At 47.6% G+C, this 19,948-nt stretch overlaps 2 protein-coding genes across 3 annotated transcripts in view; both read right to left on the reverse strand.

Moving 5' to 3' along the window:
* Positions 1-1,815: 1,815 nt before the first annotated feature.
* Positions 1,816-14,077, reverse strand: LOC135291070 (TOG array regulator of axonemal microtubules protein 2-like). 2 transcript variants are annotated; one of them, XM_064405066.1, is made up of 10 exons: positions 13,874-14,077; positions 12,707-12,859; positions 11,448-11,565; positions 10,954-10,998; positions 10,381-10,484; positions 8,796-9,000; positions 7,408-7,624; positions 6,239-6,325; positions 4,443-4,947; positions 1,816-3,963 (listed from the first exon to the last, which is right to left on the reverse strand). In XM_064405066.1, the coding sequence occupies exons 1-9, from the start codon at positions 13,933-13,935 to the stop codon at positions 4,712-4,714; spliced, it is 1,227 nt and encodes a 408-aa protein (XP_064261136.1). In that variant the 5' UTR covers positions 13,936-14,077; the 3' UTR covers positions 1,816-3,963; positions 4,443-4,711. The 2 variants fall into 2 exon arrangements, with proteins under 2 accessions (XP_064261136.1, XP_064261138.1); XM_064405068.1 differs by lacking the exon at positions 12,707-12,859.
* A 2,500-nt stretch (positions 14,078-16,577) lies between these two features.
* LOC135291266 (uncharacterized) overlaps positions 16,578-19,948 on the reverse strand; it is a 425,721-nt gene continuing 422,350 nt past the window's right edge. Inside the window, exons 9-12 of the mRNA XM_064405298.1 lie at positions 19,810-19,898; positions 18,697-18,844; positions 18,174-18,227; positions 16,578-16,741 (exon numbers count right to left, since the gene is read on the reverse strand). Coding sequence (XP_064261368.1) covers positions 16,578-16,741; positions 18,174-18,227; positions 18,697-18,844; positions 19,810-19,898 — 455 coding nt within the window. The remainder of the gene's footprint in view (positions 16,742-18,173; positions 18,228-18,696; positions 18,845-19,809; positions 19,899-19,948) is intronic.

Genomic DNA, 19,948 nt, shown 5'->3' on the forward strand with positions numbered 1-19,948 from the left:
CCACTGGCTGGTGTGATGGTTTCTGCAGGAGGTCTGGGCTGTTTGTGCTGGACACAAGGAGGAGACGAGGAGCCAAGTGCACTGACACTGATATGCCTTGAGCATAGCCCGGCCTGGACCAAACACACTGCAAGGTTTCTCCTTCCCATATCTCGAAACACCAGGTGCACTGTTTGATGACTCAGGTTGGTTTGGTGCCAAGGAATTTCCCTCAGAAATACTGGGTTTGTCTCCCTCTGTGCCTTCCCCTCAGCAGCATTGCGGATGTTCCTGTGTGAAGCCATCTATCCCATGCAGTTTGAGACAACTTAAAACAATAAGTTGTGTCCTCTAAACTGTTCCAACAATCCCCTTCCAGCAACAGGAAATGAAAACTAAAGAAAAAAGGCCAGTGACTTCTAGATATCAAACTGTCAGACCTCACTGTCCCCGCTCTGGAACAAAGGTCCAAAATGCCGGAGGACAATCCCCCCAGGACACGCGTCACAAGATGGCTCCGGGTTCTCCCTCAGGAAGAACAGGAGCTGTCACGGAGCAGTTCCAGCAGGAGATGAAAGTTCGGTGGCTCGTCTGGCATCTGGGACTTTCTCCCAATGGCAGAGCTCTGTGGAGTGGTCACGGCAGGGGAATCAGCTGGGCTGGAGACCCTCGTGTCATTTCTGCCCAGCGTGGCACAGCTCACACTCTTGGGCTGGGAGCGGGCCGCTCCACTTCTGCCAGCACGATGTCCCTGGGCTTGGACAAGCAGTTTTCTGCGCAGAGAGCCCTGCAGACTGTTCCACATATCTTTCATAAAGCCCATAAAAACAACTACAAACACTCTGCCTACAGCAGCTTTCACAAAGAGCTGCAGAAATCCAGGACAGCTTAAAGCGAGAGTCAGAAGGCTTTTGTCTTGTTCCTGCCTGCAGAATTCTTGATGATCTGATGCAATTTTATTCAGATGTAACATGGGATCTGAGTTTTTCTATTAAAATATTTCATGATGAGTGCAAGCCTTGAGAGCATGAGGTATAGGAGTGATGTGTGAAACCATGAGCATATCCTCCAAAGTGGCCAGTTTAGTTGTCCATTTTACTATTCTTGTATTTATTCTATACTAATAAGCAAAATCAAGCTTTGCTTGGATGTAAAACAGGCATGGCATACACTACAGTCCCTCACAGGGTCACCAGGGCTGGCAGTGACAAAGCATGCAATCTGCTTCATTGTGAACCACTACAGAGCTACATCACAATGTGGGTTTAAGTAGCATGGTATTATTAAGACCTCCTTTTTTGCATGAGATACAAAAAGGAGGTCCCACATGACCGTCATGCAAGCATGCAGTAAAGAACTGATCCTGCTATCCTAACAAAGCTTTGGCTTTGGCATTTACACTCTTCCCATTCATCTTTTGACGCAGACACTCCAGGTTTTCCCCCACCCCTGCAAGGCTGGCAGTCGCTGTTTCCCATTTACTGTTCTTCCCTAGAGCCAGTCCAGCAGCTGCTGAAACTAAAAACCCAGAGATCTGTATATTGTGAAGGAGAATGAAATGCTAATTAAGTGTTCACATTAGTAATACCCAGGTCTGCATTCCCAGTGCTCTGAAGCAGCAGCTGGAGGTCCTCGCATTGTTCCTGTTTGTGGATGTTCATGTTTCTGGTCTGCAACAGCAATGGCTTTGAGGAGGGACAAGAATGCCCCTATTCAAACAGTGGCTTTGCAAGGAGATGTGAAGTTTCACTGCCCTTTTTAGAATATTTTAGAAAGATCTAAGAGAATATTGTGGCATGGAGCAGGTCTCTAATTGTGTCTCCATGCCGGGGTCGGCTGTTGCTTGTCTCTGCCCCAGCACGGGAAAAAGTGGTTCTGGGTAGGCCGCGCTCTCGAAGAAGGAGTCTGGACTCTTGCTTTCGGTCTTCAGTCGAGTTTATTATTTCTTATCTACAAAGATTTTCTGTCTGTCCAGCCGAGGTCTGTTCAGCAGGACAGCCAAAGGCACTCTCCCTCGCCCACGAGGCGGTTGTCTCTTTTATAATGAAAATTACGTATTCGATATTTACCTTTACTTCCCAATACTTTCTGCCCTTGTTGGCAAGTGTACTCTTTCTATGAACCAATCCACACATGCCAACATCATCCTGAACATGGATGCCAAGGAGAAGAAAGAAGAAGGACGGGGCACGCCCAAATTCCTCCATCTTGGGACTCCTGATCCATGTACAGAATTCTAGACCCCCCTGTACAATACATAAAACCCCCCTGTACAGTGCATTCTAACTTAAGTTCTAACAAGTGAATAACATCCCCTCACCATTCAGACATGAAATTCTCTCATCTCCTCACCTTCAGGTGTCATTTCTTTAAAAGGATCAAAGTCAAGCCACCAGGTACTTTTGGCAACATTCCAGGGCCTCCGAGCCCCCCAAGGGTTGTCTCGGTAGCTCTGGACATCCGGAGTGATGTACTGAGCTCCCACATCTCCAGAGAAAGCCCCAAAGCACACGTTCACTCTGCTGCTGATGGCAACCCCATAAGCACACGGACTTGTTTTCCCTGCAACATGCCACCCTGCCTGGGCTTTACTAGGCCAGGACTAGACTCATAGCTAAGCAAATACATGCAGCCACGTGACATAGAGTTTTTCCATCAGAAAACCTAATTAACGCATTCACACGCAGTTTCTTCTGTAACATCAGAAGCTGGCAACCATGAGGACTTTGCTGTCAAGAGCTTGCAGTATGCATTGGGCCCAGGAAGTGTTTTCCCTTAAGGCAAAGCAAATTGAAATGTGAACTTTAAAAGCTTCAAAAGACTATGAAAGGAAACTGCAAAAGAATTTCTGGATAGGGAGTATTGTCAATGATTATGCAGCCCACCAAGCAATTCTGGAGCAGAATCCTGAATTGCTTGTTCCAGCTATGCAGGAATTCATTACCCTGGCAGGCAGTGGTCCATGGGAACAAATGATCCCTCAGCTCTGGGCTGAATGGCACACAGGCTGCACTTTAGGTTTGAGGAAACCTTGTCACTTGTTATTGGCCTCCCAGTCCACTCATCCTTCTGCAAACAAGTTGCAAACAACAAAGTTGGACTGCTGGCCTGGGTAAATCTATATACAGATGACTTTTCCAAAGCAGTGCATCGTTTCCCAGTGAAATACACGACCTCTTCTTACCTATGATATTGTGATTGAGGACACCTGTGATCCAGATCTGTGTGAGATTGCAAAGGAGCAAAGCTTTGCCATTTGGGCACACTTCTCTTTGTTTCTTTGCTCAGGCCTTTGGTGAGCACAGAACTCATCTAGGTAGAAAACTTTTGACCATACAGGATCTTTTGGATCCATTGTCCCCCAAACATGTCAATGTGTGGCCCTGTTGTCATGACAAGTTAAAAACAGCAGCACAAGTGACACAAAGAAAACATGGCAAAGAGGAAGAAGAGAGGCCCAGTGAAGAAAGGATGTGGTGAGACACTGCACTCCCATAATCTCCAGGAGATCCTGGTGTCACATTCTTCTTTTGGTTTATTTAAATTTAATTGATTCATTTAAGTTTTTTTAAATCATCAAAATAAAATATATACAATTAAAATATCTCATCAAAATTTAAATATACAATCAAACACATTTATTCAAAACTATCAGAACATAGATACATCTGCAACTATGAAGCCTGAACCTATTCCAAAATCCTAACTCCTATTGTTGATGAATCCTATAGTTGATTAATCCTATTCTTGATGAATCCTATTGTTGATGAATACTTTTCTTGATGAATCCTATTCTTAATGAATCCTATTCTTGATAATCCTAAAGCCTAAATCCTATTCTTGAAACATTCTTTGGACAGTTGGCAGCTTCTTCCTGATCTTGGAGGAAAGAGCATTTCTGGACTGGAGGCAAGGACTTTCTTGGTAAGGGAATATCAGAAATGTCCAGAGAAAACTTCTTGGAAAGACTGTAGCCAGTCGTATCTGTGGAGACACAAAGTTTAACAGAGCCTGGAATGCAAACCTAAAGCATCTGAAGCTCCGTATTTAATGGGACAGATTCCTTGGAAATTTCTAAAGAGCTGCACAGGGAAACCTGCTCCTGCTGGCTGCAGCTTGAAGCAGACCAGAGGAAAACCCTGCCCCACTTCCACAGAGCTGCCACAGGAACAGCCTGGCCTCTGGGCTGCCCTGGGACAGCAGGGAGCCCAGAGCCCTGTGCTCTCCAGCCATGGCTCAGCTGCACATGCACCCTGCTGCTGCTCTCCCTGCCCCACAGCTGAGCAGCCTTACAGCTCCACGGGGCACTGCCAGCAGCACAGCTCATTGCAGGGCACATGCAGGGCACAATGTGTACAGCCATTGTGTAATTCAAGCCAGTGTTCCCTGCCAATGTGCACAGCCTCTCTGGGCTGCCACAAGACCCTTCCTCCCAACAGAGAGTGGCCCAGCTCCCACCTCACCTCTGTGTGAGACTGATCCATGCTTGGTCTTCACCTTTTCCTCAGTCTGGGTTCACTTGAGGCTGATCCATACTTCATCTTCACCTTGTCATCAGTCTGCAGTTGCTTATGGCCCCCCATGTCATGACTAGGAAGGGCAATGCTGATAACAGAGCAGGGGCAGATGCACACCCTTCCTTAGTATTTTGTCATTTCTGGCACAGCTGAAAAGTCACGTCCGGTGGTGTCCAGCTCAGAAACTTGTCCGCTTTCTGGAGAACATCAAACCTTCACCAGCCCAGAAGGCTGTTGAGGTTTTCCTGCACGTGTGGAGGTGTGCTGTCAGCAAACTTAATGATCTGGCTGCCCAGTGCCTCGCAGAGGGCACAGGCCAGCTTGGTGACAACAGCGCAGACGTTGGCGCTTCGCACAGGCAGCGCCTTGTTCTCCAGGCAGGACCAGAGCACGGGCAGGGCGTAGCGCTCGACCGCTTCAGGGCTCCTGGCATGAGCCCATTCCACAAGCACTGCCGGGAGAGAGACACAGCTGCTTACCCACCAGCCTCCATGCAAACAGGGACATACCTCTGCTCTTGCTTCTTGGAAGCCTCTCGGGCCAAGATCAGTGAAACAGCACACACAGCCCCATGACCCAGAAATGGGCAAAGCCGCTGATCATCCTTGAAACACAACCACCAACCCCTCGGGACTAATATCTCCAACCAGAGCCTTGTACTTGTGGCAGACTTTGTACCTTTACTCAATTATTGCACAATTTCTTTCTGCATGAACAATGAATGAAACGTCAAATTGCCTTCTATTTCCATTTACAAGTTGTCTAAACCCACGTAGAAGATTTGGAAATGCACCCTAGAGAGGCAATTGAGAGATTTCTAATAAAAGCAATGATTCCATTTTTGAAACTTTGATGTCAAGGGCCAAAAGTCTAATCTGGCTCTCCCCTTTGCTCCGTGGCCCACAGCAAAGGGCAGTATTAGAACACACTTCAAAACTCCAGCCCACCAGAGATGGCTGCTACTTGACAGCTGGATGAGAACCACCAGAGACTAGCTGGTGTCTTTGGCAGAATGCTTTTGTGGCTTCCAACACAGAGCTGTTTCAAACCTCAGGGTGTCTTGGAGAATTACCCAGACCCATTGCCCTGGCATTTGCCCTGGCACTTGAGCATCTCCACATTTTAATGGCATTTCCCCTCCCAATGTTAATAGCATTTCTTCTTAAAATGTGCACTGAAATAGGGGCATAGAGAGAGAAAAAGGCTACACAGGGGACTGAAATTTAGCCAAAACACGAGGGTTTTCTCACATTGCCTCTGGAATCTGCTCTCTGCTCATTTTCTGAACTGAACTATATCAAACACAGACAAAAAGTGACTACCAACAGGCTCCTTGCATGGCAGATTTGGCTGAAAGATCAAAACCTGAAATGCTCAGGAGACCAGTCTTGTTTCCTGATCAGGCAAACTGTTATGTAGTAGCCATTTACTATTCTGTGGTGGAAGAAACTTCATTTCCTCTATGCTGTTAATCCACCAGCAGTCATCAACATTGAAAGAGCTCCTGAAAGTACCCAAAACCAATTTGGCTAAGCAGGAAAAGGGTTATGGTACCCATTCAAAAACTGGACTTCATTTGAGTTGAAATGCAATTAAAGACACTGGCCACTATGGGACTTGAGAAGGGCCCCAGTGAGAGTTCAGCACCTCCTGATGTGGAGGAGCTACTCTACTGTCTGTTCACTGGCATTCCCTGTAAATACTCCCTCGGAGACCTCTTGGCTTAGAAGGGGAGGCCGTACCTGTGATACGCTCCGTGACATCCAGCAGAGCTTGGCCACTCAGTCGTCTCCATTGGTGGCAGAGCTCTTTCATCAGTGATACTTCATCTACAAGTGAAACACACGTTTCTGTTCACTCTTCTGAGGGCATAGGAGAGAGAACAGTGGTGAGGGAAAGGACAGGGGCAACCCATTTTATACAATAAAGTCCATTTCTGCTGATTTTTGAATCCTTTTCTTCTTTCCTTCCAGCCTACTTGTCAGTGTTTAAAATGCCAAAAGAAAAGCTCTCCTTTCACATTTGTAAATCCAAAGTTGTCTGCTCTATCAGGAGCTATGTTAAAACATTTCACATCAGGGTCCTTGAGAGTTCAGTCACATGGAAGCAGTGAAAAGGTTCTGCATCCCAGAGCCAAAAGGAAGAAGCCCATACTTGGGACACAGAAAGGCACTGAGTCAGGCAGTCCATGACTTCGCAGAGCAGCTGAGGTGGAGAAAGTGGAAACTACCCTTGAAGACCTGCCTCTTCAACACTCCATTGTTCAGCCATATTCCCCCAGTGTGGCATTTTCAGAGCTGACATCAATCTGTGTGGCAGAAAAATTTACAGCTGCCCTTGCCTCTATAGGTATTTGCTATTTCCTTCTTGTCCCATGCAAAACAACGTGTGGAACAAGGCATCATTGACAGATGGATTTTGACCCGTGTGTTATAAAGAAATGAACTTGATGAATCCTATGGTCCCCTTTGAAAAAAGAAGACAAAGAAGAAAGGTGGAAAACAGGCAGCTACTGCCTATAATGTAGAGCCTTCCAGGTGGCTGCTGTGCAGAAGCTCTGATGGGCCGGTGTCCCTTCACGCCAACAGCAAAGCTGTTCATTTGGCAAGTCAGACGGGGCCCAAGCAAACTCCAAAACCCCTTTGCCTCTGAATTGCAGCAAAGCTCTAGTCCAGGACTTGCTCTTCAGACCAGCAGCACAGAGCCAAGGGCTCCTGGGACTGTTGGGAAATGCTGCTGCACATTCCAGCCAGTTGGGGATGGTGCATAAGGACTGCACCTGCACAGCTTCTGGTGGGTGTCAGCTGGAGCATTCCACAGACAGCAACAGCTACCAAGGCACTCAGCGTTCTCTTGTGTCGGAGAGACAGAGACACAGGTGAGGAGAGTCCATGCCAGAGCTCAGCCTTACCTAAATGCACAACAGATTGGTCCAGAGCCGTCATAGCTGCAGCATGAACCCCGGGATCCTTTGAGTTTAGGTTCTTTGTTATGCCTTCAACCAAACGGATCATCAATGGGTTCATGGCATCCTGCAGGAGTCCTATGATTTCTGCCAGCGCCTCCAGCGCCTTCTGCTTCACTTTCTTATGTGTGTCACAGATTCTCAGGCCAAAATAATCAAAAATCTGTGAAGAGAACAAACAACATGAAAGCTTCATTAAAATGACCTTTTTTGAAGAGGCGATGTAGAAATGAGCACTCAGGAATCTAAAAGATGAAAGTGATCCTTTCTGTCAGGTCAGCCCTTGCTTGCACAATTTCACTGTTTTCCTGTGGGCCACTCACTGGAATGGTCGCACAACCTCATGCTGCTTGAAAGATTTTCATCTGTTTTTAAGAGGTTTGGGTGGGAACAGAAAAGTTCCTATGGTGTTTCTCTCCACCTATAAATCATTAAATCAATTCCATTTATTAATTCAAAAGACTACCTTTGCTTTACAAGTATGGAAGCAGATGTTTACAATGCCCAGTTTTTTATACAGTTGCCTCAAGTATTGAGGGCAGCTATGATTTTGCCTAAACTATGGCTGGAGGAGATCTAAGTTTTATTTTCTCTGTCTCAGAACCTGTGTCTGGAGAAGGGCAGGGCTCAGATCAACTCTTCCAGGATCCAGACCATTGCTCTGACTAACAGGTGGACTTGTGAAATATAATGTGCTGTACAGCTCTCATTCCAGCAGGTTCAGTCCCTTGACAGCCATATTATCAGGCACACTTTTCTGGAAAAAGTGGAAAAGCAGCTACAGGGAGGAGAAAGGGTGGATCTGTCCTTATTTGTTTTCTTCCTTTCCAAAGAGAAAAAAAGGCCCCCCAAGAAGGGTGAGCAACATCTTTACCAAGAGGAATAGGGACGAGGATGGAAATGAGTTTTACCTGTGCAAGATAAGATGGAGTTCACAGAAGTATCCTTTTAAAAACATTTTGTTTAAACCAACCCAGCCTGATACTTCTCTTCCCCATGCAAACCCATTTTTTCTCTAGAGAATAATTGCCACGTCTTCAATGGCTCAATTCCCTCCACTTAACCCAACTGGGAGTAGGAGACAGCAGAGGTTACACCAGCAGAAAATTCTGCCATCATCTGATGAACAGCAGCAATAGGCACCTGCCAGACAAATACAGCTGGACTGAAATAACCTGTCCTGAAGCCTGCAGCTCAATTAATTTGTCTGGATAAGAAGGACCAGTCTGTCTCAAACAGCCAGGATATAGTGCCAAGACACATTGAATTAACTTTACTTCCGCAGGCTTGGGAAAGGAGCTAAATGAAAGGAGCAATGAAGATATCCTACATACTTTGACAATGTTAGTGGAGATGAGCTGGGGTCTGGTTTTGGACAGGTCTAGGAGGAGTGCCACTCCTTCCATCCGTGTCTGGAACGCCTTGGCTTCCAGGAGAAGGTAAAGCTTCTGGAGCAGCTCCCTTTCTTCCACAGATGCAGCTAATGTGACCTGGGCTCTTGCACGGTGTAGATGGCGTCCATCAGTGGCTGACTTTGCCCTGGAAAAGAAAATCAAATTAGGATCTGTTTCTGATAATCCCTTCAGTTAATTGTGAGCCAAACATCTTGAGGAGCTTTCCTAATGATGTGATTTCAAGCTAGAAAATGATGAGGCTCTGAAGTGAAGAACAACGTGGACCTCATGACAATCATTATGGGAAACAATCTGCAAGTCACATTCTCCCAGTGCTCACGCAGGAAAACCAAGGATGAGATGCATCTGATCTATCTTCAGATGGCTTCTAAGACATACAGGCCACGTTGCTTTGTGGGGAAAGAGAGACACTGCTTCCAAGTTTAAATGCCTCCTCATACGGGACGTGTGTGTCTTACAACAAGGAAACTCATCACTCTGGAGAAGTGTCTCTACAACCAGGCATGACAATCTGCAAAAGTAGCTCAGATGCATCTGAACAGATGAACAGGGGCATAGCTAAATGACCCAGAAAATCAGTAACAGAGAGAAAAACAGAAGTCAGACATCTCCCAGAACTACACTCACATTTCATTTGCTTCCCTAGAAACTAGATGCACAGCGTAACAAACCCACTGGGAATAATCCTCTTGGATCAACCTGTCTCTTCCATGAGAATGGGAAGATGCTAGTTATGCTACTGAGGCATGTGGTCACTTTCTTGCCACTGCTGAGCATGACAGAGCTAAATAAATCCCCCTCTGTTGTCAGAGGAAAACAGTACAAGTAGCTCTGCCACTGGCATGACGAGACAGCAAGGACCAAATTCCTGTCTTAAATGCTGATTGCAGCACAGGGGGAAATAAACCAAACACGCTGTCCATCAAGCAAACTGTAGGAAGGACAGGAATCACAAGACAAAAAGTCCACCTTGAGATACCTGTTGACCAAAATGGCTTAGGAATTGTCTTGCTCCTTACTACTCAAACTTGGTACTGCTGTTTGAGGGTAAGAAAACCAACAATCAGCTAGACCAAACCTCATGGAAGGGAACTGCTTGTTTGAGGAATGGCATCCTGCCTCTAGACTGGGACTTCTCATTAAAACACCTATCTAAAAAGGACTCCACTTGGATGAAAAAACCCCTGGTTGAATTTACTTGTCTCAAGTCAGGCAGCAGAGACTTGGCCCTCTCCTAGCCTCCACAGCCCTGCCCTTGCCACTGCACTGGATCATCTGAACTGCAAGCAATGGGTGACTTTTTGTCGCCCAGTATTTGTGGAAAGCCCTCCAGAGAAGCTGTGTTCAACACAATGCAGAAATAGGGTTTTTTTTATCCTAGAGCATTTGTAGGGAAAGGAAACAATCTTTGGCACTGGTCATCTCCATCAGAAAGATGTGCCTGAGGAAGAGGCACGTGAAGCTTGTCATGGGCTTTGTCACATCTGGCAAAAGTGCTCAGTACCGTTTGCTAGGAGGCGATGTGGCCTGGGGCTCCTTGGAGCCTTCATTCCTCTTCTTCACTGGCTCCTGCACAGGTGGGCGTTCAGCCTTCTGGTTTTCCATCCCCTACAGAGACACAGAGAAACCCCATCAATCTTTAGAATAGAACTAGGAAATTCCCTCTTTAAAACACCAGTTAGAACCAGGATCACTGCTACCAAGGCCTAGGGAAACATTTCCTAACTTACAGAAATAAACAGACCAGAGATTCAGTGATGCCAGCTCTTTGTTTTTGGTAGCCCAAGGCAGGTTATGGGTGCTACCAGACTGAGCTGCTGTCTAAACTCCCAAATTTATCAGTTTTGACCATAAATGGGAATTATGCAAACTGGTAGGCAATGAGTGGTCTTAAAGGAAGCAGCAGAAAAAATTGGACTCTTTGGGGGTTGGCCCATTGTGTTGGAAGTTGATTTGGTTCAACACTTATTCTCCCTGCCCCTGCACAAAGAAAAACTCCCTTCTGTAATGTAGATAAAAAGAATAAAATCCCTCCCAATCAAAAAAATGATTTTCCACTGGATGCTGCTGAATTTACCAAGCTTCTTCCAGCTCCACAGGGCTTGACAGCAGGGCAGTATTCCTAAAAGACAGACAATAATTGTAGTAATTAGGATTGACTTGGACATCTTTTGTATATTTGGAAATTTTCTTGGTACTACTAAGAGACTTAGAGTCTCTTTTGCAAAGACTCTGTTATGTTCAGAAGCACTATTGTCACTTAATTGCTTTACTGAGGGCAGGGTAGGGAGAGTGCTGTGGGGGCTTACACGCGAATGTAAACCCATTTTCTCCTCTCTCCCTTTCCTCTTTGTGACCCATATTCAAAGTATTCAAAACCCTACTTTTCCCCTAAGAATACAGTTCCTGTGTGGTCTGCAGAAGAACAGGCTGAGGATTAACAGCTCAATTTCAGGAATAAAATGATTCAGCAAAAGAGGAATGAGATACAGACACATTGGGTATATTTGATCTCCTATTAGAAGTGGCAATACTTGCACAAAGGAGACATTTCTCCTGCCAAGCACTTACTTTCTTCTTAATTCTCTTCAGGATATCTTCCAGGTCATGCGTGGAAAGAGATTGTTCCAAAAGCTTTTTAAATTTTTGATTACTAAGCAACATCTTCACCATCTCCTGTCCATAATGCCTAAGGAAGGAAGGAAGGAAACAAAAGAAAAGTGAACAAAGGAAGAGTGTTAACAGAAGAGGCTGATGCCTTAAACTCATTGGGTGCAAGGTTTGCATGAGAAGGCGTTACCTAGACTCAGCAAAGAGGGAGATTTACCTCACTTGACACTGCACAGTGCTGTCAGCTGAACACAAGAGGCAAGAGGAGAATGTGGGCCAACAGAAAAATACCATTTCTCTCTGAAACTGGGGGTGTGCTTCTGTGGGATCAAAGGACCCCAAGGCAAACACATCTGCTTTGTTGTCAGAGCCTATTAGCAGTGTTCTGCTGCCCTTGCACATCCATTTTCGTTTCTTTAACTGGCAGGGAAGCCAGGACAAAACACCTCATCCTTGCTTTTGATTATTCTATACTATCTGTATACACATGGGCAGCTAGTTGCTCTGGTGTTCTTGGCAGCTATTAATGGGAATTTCATCATCAAAGGAAGGGGATTTTGGTGGCTTGGGGTGATTTTGCCACTAGGAAACCACAATTTTCTTCAAGAAGAAATTTGGAGGTCACTGAGCCACAGATAATAGCACTCTAGAAATCTGCAGAAGAGGTTTAGAAAGACTGAATACATTGGCTAAAGACCTCTAAAATATTTCTAGGGAAGTCTTAAGTTAATGAGAAACAGATGTTTGGGATCCTTCAGTGATGAACATTAGCCTACACTTGGCTTTCTCTTGTGCACCTAAGGCTAAACAAAACTGTTGGACTGGCTAATCAGAGCTCTTGTGATCTCAGTAAAGAATCTCGCAAGTCACAGGGAGTTGGCAATGCTCCTTGCTGCCAACATCAGGTTACCCAGTACAGTCATTTCCCCAGACAACCCAGAGCAGTAGTCACAGCACCAAGCCTGACAGAGCTCAAGAAGCGTTTGGACAATGCTCTCAGGCACGTGGAGTGACTCTTGGGCTGTCCTGCACATGGCCAGGAGCTGGACTGCATGACCCACATGGGTCCCCTCCAACTCTGCATATTCCATGATTCTGTGCCCCTTAGCCACACTGTGAGGTCACTTATTATTGCCTTGAGTTTCCACTCTTTCTGGTTTTAGCTTAAAGCCAAACACAAAATGGTTTTCCTGTTCTAGGAGGTGAAAGAAGATCATTACCTCGTGTCCTTGTGACTGTCCTGAGCGAGTGTCCCTGCCACCTGTGCCAGCCTCTCAGCCCTGGGTGTGCCTGCAAGCTTCGTGACTCCCATTTTCTCCATCAAGGACAGGAGGAGTTCGGCCGTACATTTCTGTGCCGGGACGTAGCGGCTCCTGGGAAGGAGAGAGCAAACCTTGGGACACAGGGAGAAGGAGCAGCAGCAGCACAGGCCTTGGCCACAGCCTGCTCCCTGTCCTTGCTGGGGGAAGGAGCCTGGCTTCTCCCTGCAGCTGCAGACACCTGTAGAAGGTTCTGTCCTCAGATAAACACAAAGTTAGCATTGTACAGAAGGGCTGTCTGCACGGAAAAGGGAAGCATTCAGTCTCCCTGCACTATCGGATGCTCAATTTCTTTCCCGAAGTTTACTCAGAGAAAGATTAAAGTAATAGGTTACATATGAATTATTTAGAAATTAAGGACAATTCGTGCTGGCCCATCAGAGGGCACCCACTACCCAGAGCTGCAGCAGGATGAGGCTCTTTCCACCCATTCATCCCCAAATCTGCAGACCCCTGGGAAAACACAAATGCAGAGAAAACACGCCGTGGGCCGTGAAGTTGAGGAACACCCAGCAATGCAGCCTGTTTCTTTTGTAAAGCTTGGCAAGGGATACGTCTGAGTGCTTTACCATATTCCAAAGCTGAGGAAAAGGTGGCAGTCAGTTCAGACAGCTTGTCCTATTCTAGAGACTGTCTCTTGGAAACTATCAGGCCCAGCACCAACACTTAAGGCAGCATTTGCTTCAGCTGTCCCATGGCACTCAGCCAGTGAGGGTGCCTGGAAAGTGCTTCATCATCTCAGGGCTAACATGAAACATCAGTTTGAATAGAAAACACAGCTCTAAGGCCAGGACAGTCACACAAGACTCCTTTTGGCAGGAGCTGCACCTGCTGTGCGGGCTGTGCCACACCCAGCACATTCTCCCTGATGTGCTCCATGCCCCAGCAAGTACCCTCCTTATTTCTCAGAAAGGAGAAATGAGGTTGATCAGAGAATCAAGTCACTGAGTCCACAGAAGATGCAGGATACAGGGCCCTTCCCTTCCACCATTCCCGTTCTCTCTGTCATCCCTTCCCTCACCCACACACTAGAAGGTCAAGAATATCACAGAAAGAAGAAGAACCTACTTGACTCCATTGTCCATGAGAGCAGTCATTGCTCGTGTAGGAGTCACGTTCTCTACCATCATGCCCAGGCTCTGCCTTCTGAATAAACTCTGGGGAATTCCGCAACATGTGGAGAAGGACTGCAGCAATCTGATCCACCTCGGAGTCCATGTCCTTCCCCAAGATCACAAAGAGCTCTCCCAGAGTGACAATTGCAGAGCAGGACACGTTGGACCGGAGGTTGGTCACCTGGGGAAGTCATGAGGGGAAACATAAGCATCACCTTGCAAAGAAAACCAGTTTCCTTAGACAAGACTCCCAGGAAATCACAACACGTCCCACTGTGTATAAAAGCACAGTAGGAGCAGAAGAGCCCAAGCATGAAAGGCACTTACTCTGGCACCAGTTTCTGCCCACACACCTGCTTACTGCAGGCATGAAAAATAGGCTTCACTAAAGTGTTCCACTTAACCCTTCTATAATGTCTACTGCTTTGATTTTAGGCCCTTTTATTTGAAAAACATAGAAGCAAAATAAAGAAAGGGCTGCTTTCAAACCATAAAGGCACAAGGCATAAAGATAAAACAGTCAGATGCTCCTGTTCAAAAAAGCAACACCTGTAGTTGAAGCACCCAGGCAGAAAACAGAAAACACAGGCTCAGGTCTACAGACTCATTTGCAGTGTTCAATTACAGCTTGGGCAGAGATTGGGACTCTGGTATATCATGTCATTAGTGTCTCTTTTCTGCCTTGCATTATAATGGTACCTCACTCACAGACAAGTGTCAGATACCCGACCTGCCAGTAAATACAGCTACATGTACACACAGATCCTACAGATAGCTGACAGACACTAGAAATAGAAGGTCTAAAACCAGAATGAAGGCAGTCTCTGAGCACACATGGAGATGAACAAGCACATATTCTACTCTACAAGCCGTGTATCAAGTATGGGGGACAATTCAGAGCAATGTTCTCACCTCTCTGGTAACTGCCAAGCAAATCTCACGAAGTCGACAGAGCAGGACTTCTGAATGGGACTCAGCCAGCAGTGTGATGTTCAAGAGTCCCTTCTTCTTCCGTTCCCTGAAAGGCAAGTACAAAAAAGATTGATTTTTCTCTCTACCCAAGCACTTGGCAGCACCCTCTGAAATCACCAGGCTGGCAGCTCAGTCAAAGCATGGCAGGTGCTTTTCAAGGAGTACTTAATGAAATCGTGGAACACATTGCCACAGGATGCTGTGGCTGTCAAAAGCATACACAAATCCAAGAGGCAAAGAGAGGGCTTTCAGACTCTTCATTTGTGACCTTTCTGAAAATCTCTGCTATGAAGTCCCTCTGTCATCACTGCTTCCTAGAAGCTGTGAGGCCAGGCCATGCTGCTGGTTCTTGTCACCTCTCTGTACCTGTCCCTGAGACACAGTCCCATTGGGCTGTTACTGGGACATTTTCCTTCTTTGGCAGCCCCAGCAGGCAGTTCAGCACTGAGAGTCTGCACTGGCACTCTGGAGCTGAGTTTCCACTCTACAATTGAGGCCACTCCACCTCACACGTTCCCCAAAAAAGCAGCAGGATGTCCCAGAAGATTAAGATTCCACCCCTGGGCAAGAACTGTTAAAACTCTGGCTTTTCCCAGAACACTCCGACCTAAAACAATGCCCACAACAGCAAAGTGTTATTGAAAAGGTGCAAACAACTCCATCTCTCAGCACTTGCTTTGTGCAGGCCCTCAGCTACAGGAAGGTGTGTGAGGCATCAGGGCTGCAGCCAGGGCTGGCAACTGATCCCATGGGCACCCCTGAGTGTCATCAGGACCCCCACACCTGCAGAAGCTCTCTGCACCTCCCAGGGCATCAAAGAGAAATGGGGAAGAGAAAGCAGAAGAGAAAGGGCAAAGCAAAGAAGACTGCACAAGGAGATGCAACGTGGCTAATTTTTCATGCTGTGAAATGTTTCATTCCCTGTGAGAATGAAGCATCCACCAGTGAGTGGATGCTAACCCAGACATCAAAAAGACAACCAATATCACCTAACATTTGGAAGGGTATCACCTCTGGGCCTCCTTCTGTCTGTGTAGAGTTTTGGGACGCATTGTGAGTATTGACAAAACATCTCAAGCCCGTATGATTCCTTGAGAAGGAAAAGTTGAATTGCAAAAGTGCAAGATTCCCAGAAGATTTTATTTCTCTTTCCTTCTCTTCTGCCATGAGCCCTTCAGGAGTAATGGTAGGCAGAAGGACTTGAAGGCACAACTCAATCCATTTCTCAAAAAGAGGAGCTGCCTGGAGCAGCTTCTGGGACTCACATGCAGGAGTCCCTGCCATTGCTGTCAGCAGTGGGAGCAGAGAGGAATCTTACTCAGTCCCACTGGGCCAGTGGCCCAAGGCACCCAAATCTCTACACTCAAAACTGCTGCCATCCAGCTTCTGCCTTCAGCCAGCAAAGCATCTCGTCCCACAGCTTTCTCTCTTCCCTCAGCATTTCCTTTGCAGCTCCATGGTGCAACAGCCAAAGCCAGGAAACAGCATGGACCTGCTGCAGTTGGAGCAGTGCTGCAGAGCAAGGCCAAGAAAAGGCTGCTCTCCACTCTTTATCCTCTCACAGCTCCACAGAGGTTTCAGCAGTGCCCTTTGGCCCTCTGGGCTCTCGGGGCTCAGAGGCACCAGCAAGACTCGCTTCTGACCGACCTTAATGCCAAGAGGGACACAGAGTGATGGGGCCTTTCTTACCAGTCGTCGCTGCCCAGCAAGGACAGTGCCTCCTGCAAGGCCTGCTGTGGGTCTGAAAAGGCTCTGTCCTTCTGCCTGTGCCCACGGAGCGGCTCCTCTCGGCGCAGGGCACCAGTGGCTGTCTGCGAGGTCTCTGCAAGGACAGGGTCGGCCATGGGCGCTGCAGGCCCGGGCAAGGCACCCGCCATGGAGCGGCCTGCAGCCCATCTCCCAGCCAGGGTTCCCTGTGGCACGCACTGCCACTGGGGCACAGACTTCCCTGCTCTCTGGATCCTGGGGCTCCCTGCTTTCTCTCAGCCTCCCCAGCTGGGCACAGCTCCAGGCTAAACCTGACAATTGCCCCACAGCCCCAGCTCCAAGTGCCACAGGTGCCACAGCCAGCGGCAGGTTCCTGAGGCCGCAGAGCTCCCACTCCCTGCCAGGCAGTGCCAACAGCAGGACTGGCCAGCCCAGGAGGGAACCCCTCAGGTGCCCCTCTTGTCTCAGCACCCTGATTTCCCACAGCCCTGAGGACAGGGGCTCTCGGCAAGTCCCTGAGGAGAGACCTGCAGCTGCCTCGTGACAGCACCAAGCCAAGCCTGAAGAACCCAGCCCTGCTGGGCCCAGCTCAGTCCCCAGGGAGCAACAACCAGGGAACAGCCACACCTGACCCTTCACACCTGACAGTGCCTCTGTTTCCATTGACTTCAAATATTCTAGACTACCAAGCTGGAGTAACTCCAAAGTAGATTTGCTGTTCATTCTCAGGACAGACTATGGACCCAAGATCCCGGCTGTGCTGGCTGAGGCAGGAGGCAGTTCGTGCTCCTTTTGCAAGGACAAACCCCTGCAGGAAAATGCTGCCACGGAGCAGGCTTACCCGAGGAGCTGCGTGGGAAGCTGCCATCTCCATGGAGGGTGGGCGTACTGGGCTGTAAGGGCACCGTGTCCTGCTTTCTCACGACCGTTTTCTTCATGGCGCTACCAGGGTCTTTTCTCTGTACACTGGGAGCTGTGCCATTGATAGGTGGTAGGCTGAACGTGCAGGGACCAAAGAGGAGCCTGTAAGTGGAGAGTGCTGGACAGGGTGACGATGGAAAAGGCCAGAGAAGTTGCTAGAGCTGGGTAACATCTCTTTGTTGTCCCAAAGAACTACAAGTATAACAATGGCACACTAACATGGGACAGTGATCACAGAATCCCAGAGGAGTTTGGGCTGGAAGGCACCTTTAACCACCATCTAGTCCAACCCCTGTGAGCAGGGACGTTGTCTAGATCAGGTTTCTCAGAGCCCTACGTAAACTGGCCTTGAACACCTTCAAGGATAGACCAACAACAGCTTCCCTTGGCAAATCCTGCCAGCTTTTCATCCCCTTCATTTAAAAAAAAATTCTCCTTAATATCTAATGTAAATCTGCCCTCTTCTAGTTTAAAAGCAAACTGCACTGACGCTTCTCCTAAGAAACAAAGAAAACCCAGAGTATTGCTTTGCTTTTGTTCTTCTGTTCCAGAGGCAGGCAGGGAAGTTACCAAAGTGCAGATAGCCTGGTGTGATGCCCTCGGGCTGAGTGCTGCCCCTGAGGGCCCCGCTGCTGCCCTCGGGTAGCTCTCACGGCCCTGCAGGCTGAGCCCCTCAGCCAGGATTCCGTTGGGAACGCTGCTTGCTCCTGGGACGAAAACACAAGCACTGCCTGGGGCTTCAGCACAGCTCTACAGTGCCAGCTCCTCAGCAGGGAGCGGCAGGAGAAGGATCTCTGGTGTTTTCATCAGAAGGAATGGAATTTTGTTCCTTCCAGGTTGCAGCCTGGTTGAAAAGCATCCTTTTGGCCTCACCTTCCCTGGAGGCTGCTCTCCAGGAGAGAGTCTGAAGCCCCAGTGTACTTTGCAAGACAGAATTTTCTACTCTGAAAGACTTTACAAGTGGAGGTGGGAAGCTAATATTCTGTTACTGACTCAATGAGGCCATGGGCAAGACACTTCATGTCTCTCTATTTTTCTTTGGGAAACAGAATTAAATCCTAATGCAAGCTTCTTACTCAGATGCAAGCAGAACAGCCCCACCAGTCTGATTGCAACATTGTGCAAAGGGCAAGCAAGTGGTCAAAAAGGACCACTACAAGTGTAGCCACCACTTACTTGCTTCAGCTGCATCCCCAGGCTCAAATGTCTCTGGAGGAAGCTGCAAGGACTTTTCATTTTGTCTCCTCTTCATCTCTTCCATCAAAATCTCCATTTTCTTCTGCTCTAAGTTCTCTTTAGCCAACCTGCACAATTCAGCGCGGGTCTAGGTGCAATGGAAACACATCACAGACTGTAAGCAGAGACACACCAAGCAGACACAACATCTCAACAGGAGCACAGAGTGCACAGAGTGCCATAGTCTTCCATGCAGCTCCATATCCATTCCAATAGTTTCAGAGGAATGTCTCCCATGCTCGCCTTGGCAATTACACACAGTGAGGTGGAACACTTCACTGCCACAACCTCACACTGCTGCAACTGCAACCTATGTCAGGAAGCCCTGCTTGAAGAATGAAAGTCATAAGAGTGCTCCAAGACAGATGAAGAGCTCACATGACAGTGAGCAGGCAGTGCAGTTCCTACAGGCCATGGCAGAAGAACAAAAACCATGTGCAATACCCAGCAAGAAGGGGGAATGGCTTTTGCTTAACACTCATGGCCAGGAATTGCAGCTGATTCTCACTTCCTGGCTTCTGAAGGACTCAGCTCTGAAGGACTTGGTCTCTGAGGCCAGCAGACCAAAAGGAGGAGTCTTGTGAAAACAAGTTGCACAAATGCTGATGTTAATGAGCAGAAAACTTGAGAATGAGAGGGCTGTGAGATACAGCCACAAAGGTAACCAGGAAAAAGCAAACTCTCCCATTTTAGTTTGCAGCCTTGCTTACACTCAACATTAGAGTCTTTGCTTCTCTGCATCCAAGGATGCACTTCTCCCACATTCACTGATGTCTAGCATGATTGTCTAGCATGATCTGCCATTCAGAACTTCTCTAAACCAGCCTTTGCACATAAAGAATGCTTGTGGCGTGACCTTAGCACCATCTCCAAACCAGTCACCTTGGCACTACTGGAAATAGCCAAGCAATTGCTCTGTAGCTGTCAAATACATTCCCAAGAGAATCCCCATCCCCCAAGGAGTGGAAGATTATGATTTTCAGTGGCATTTTGGGCCAAGCACTAAACAGCCACTGGAAAGGAAGTCTGCTCATCCCTGTTCTTATCCCTTACCTTTCCAAAGCTGTCCCTCCGCTCTTTGTCACTCCTAAGACCAGGACTGCTGGGATGATCTGTCTCCTTGGCCTGACTCAGTGAGAGGCCTGGGAATGGAAGCAAAGGTTCCTGTAAATCTCTGGCACCATGTGTTGGA

Source organism: Passer domesticus, chromosome Z (genome assembly GCF_036417665.1).
Source record: "Passer domesticus isolate bPasDom1 chromosome Z, bPasDom1.hap1, whole genome shotgun sequence".
In the NCBI taxonomy this organism is placed as follows: domain Eukaryota; kingdom Metazoa; phylum Chordata; class Aves; order Passeriformes; family Passeridae; genus Passer; species Passer domesticus.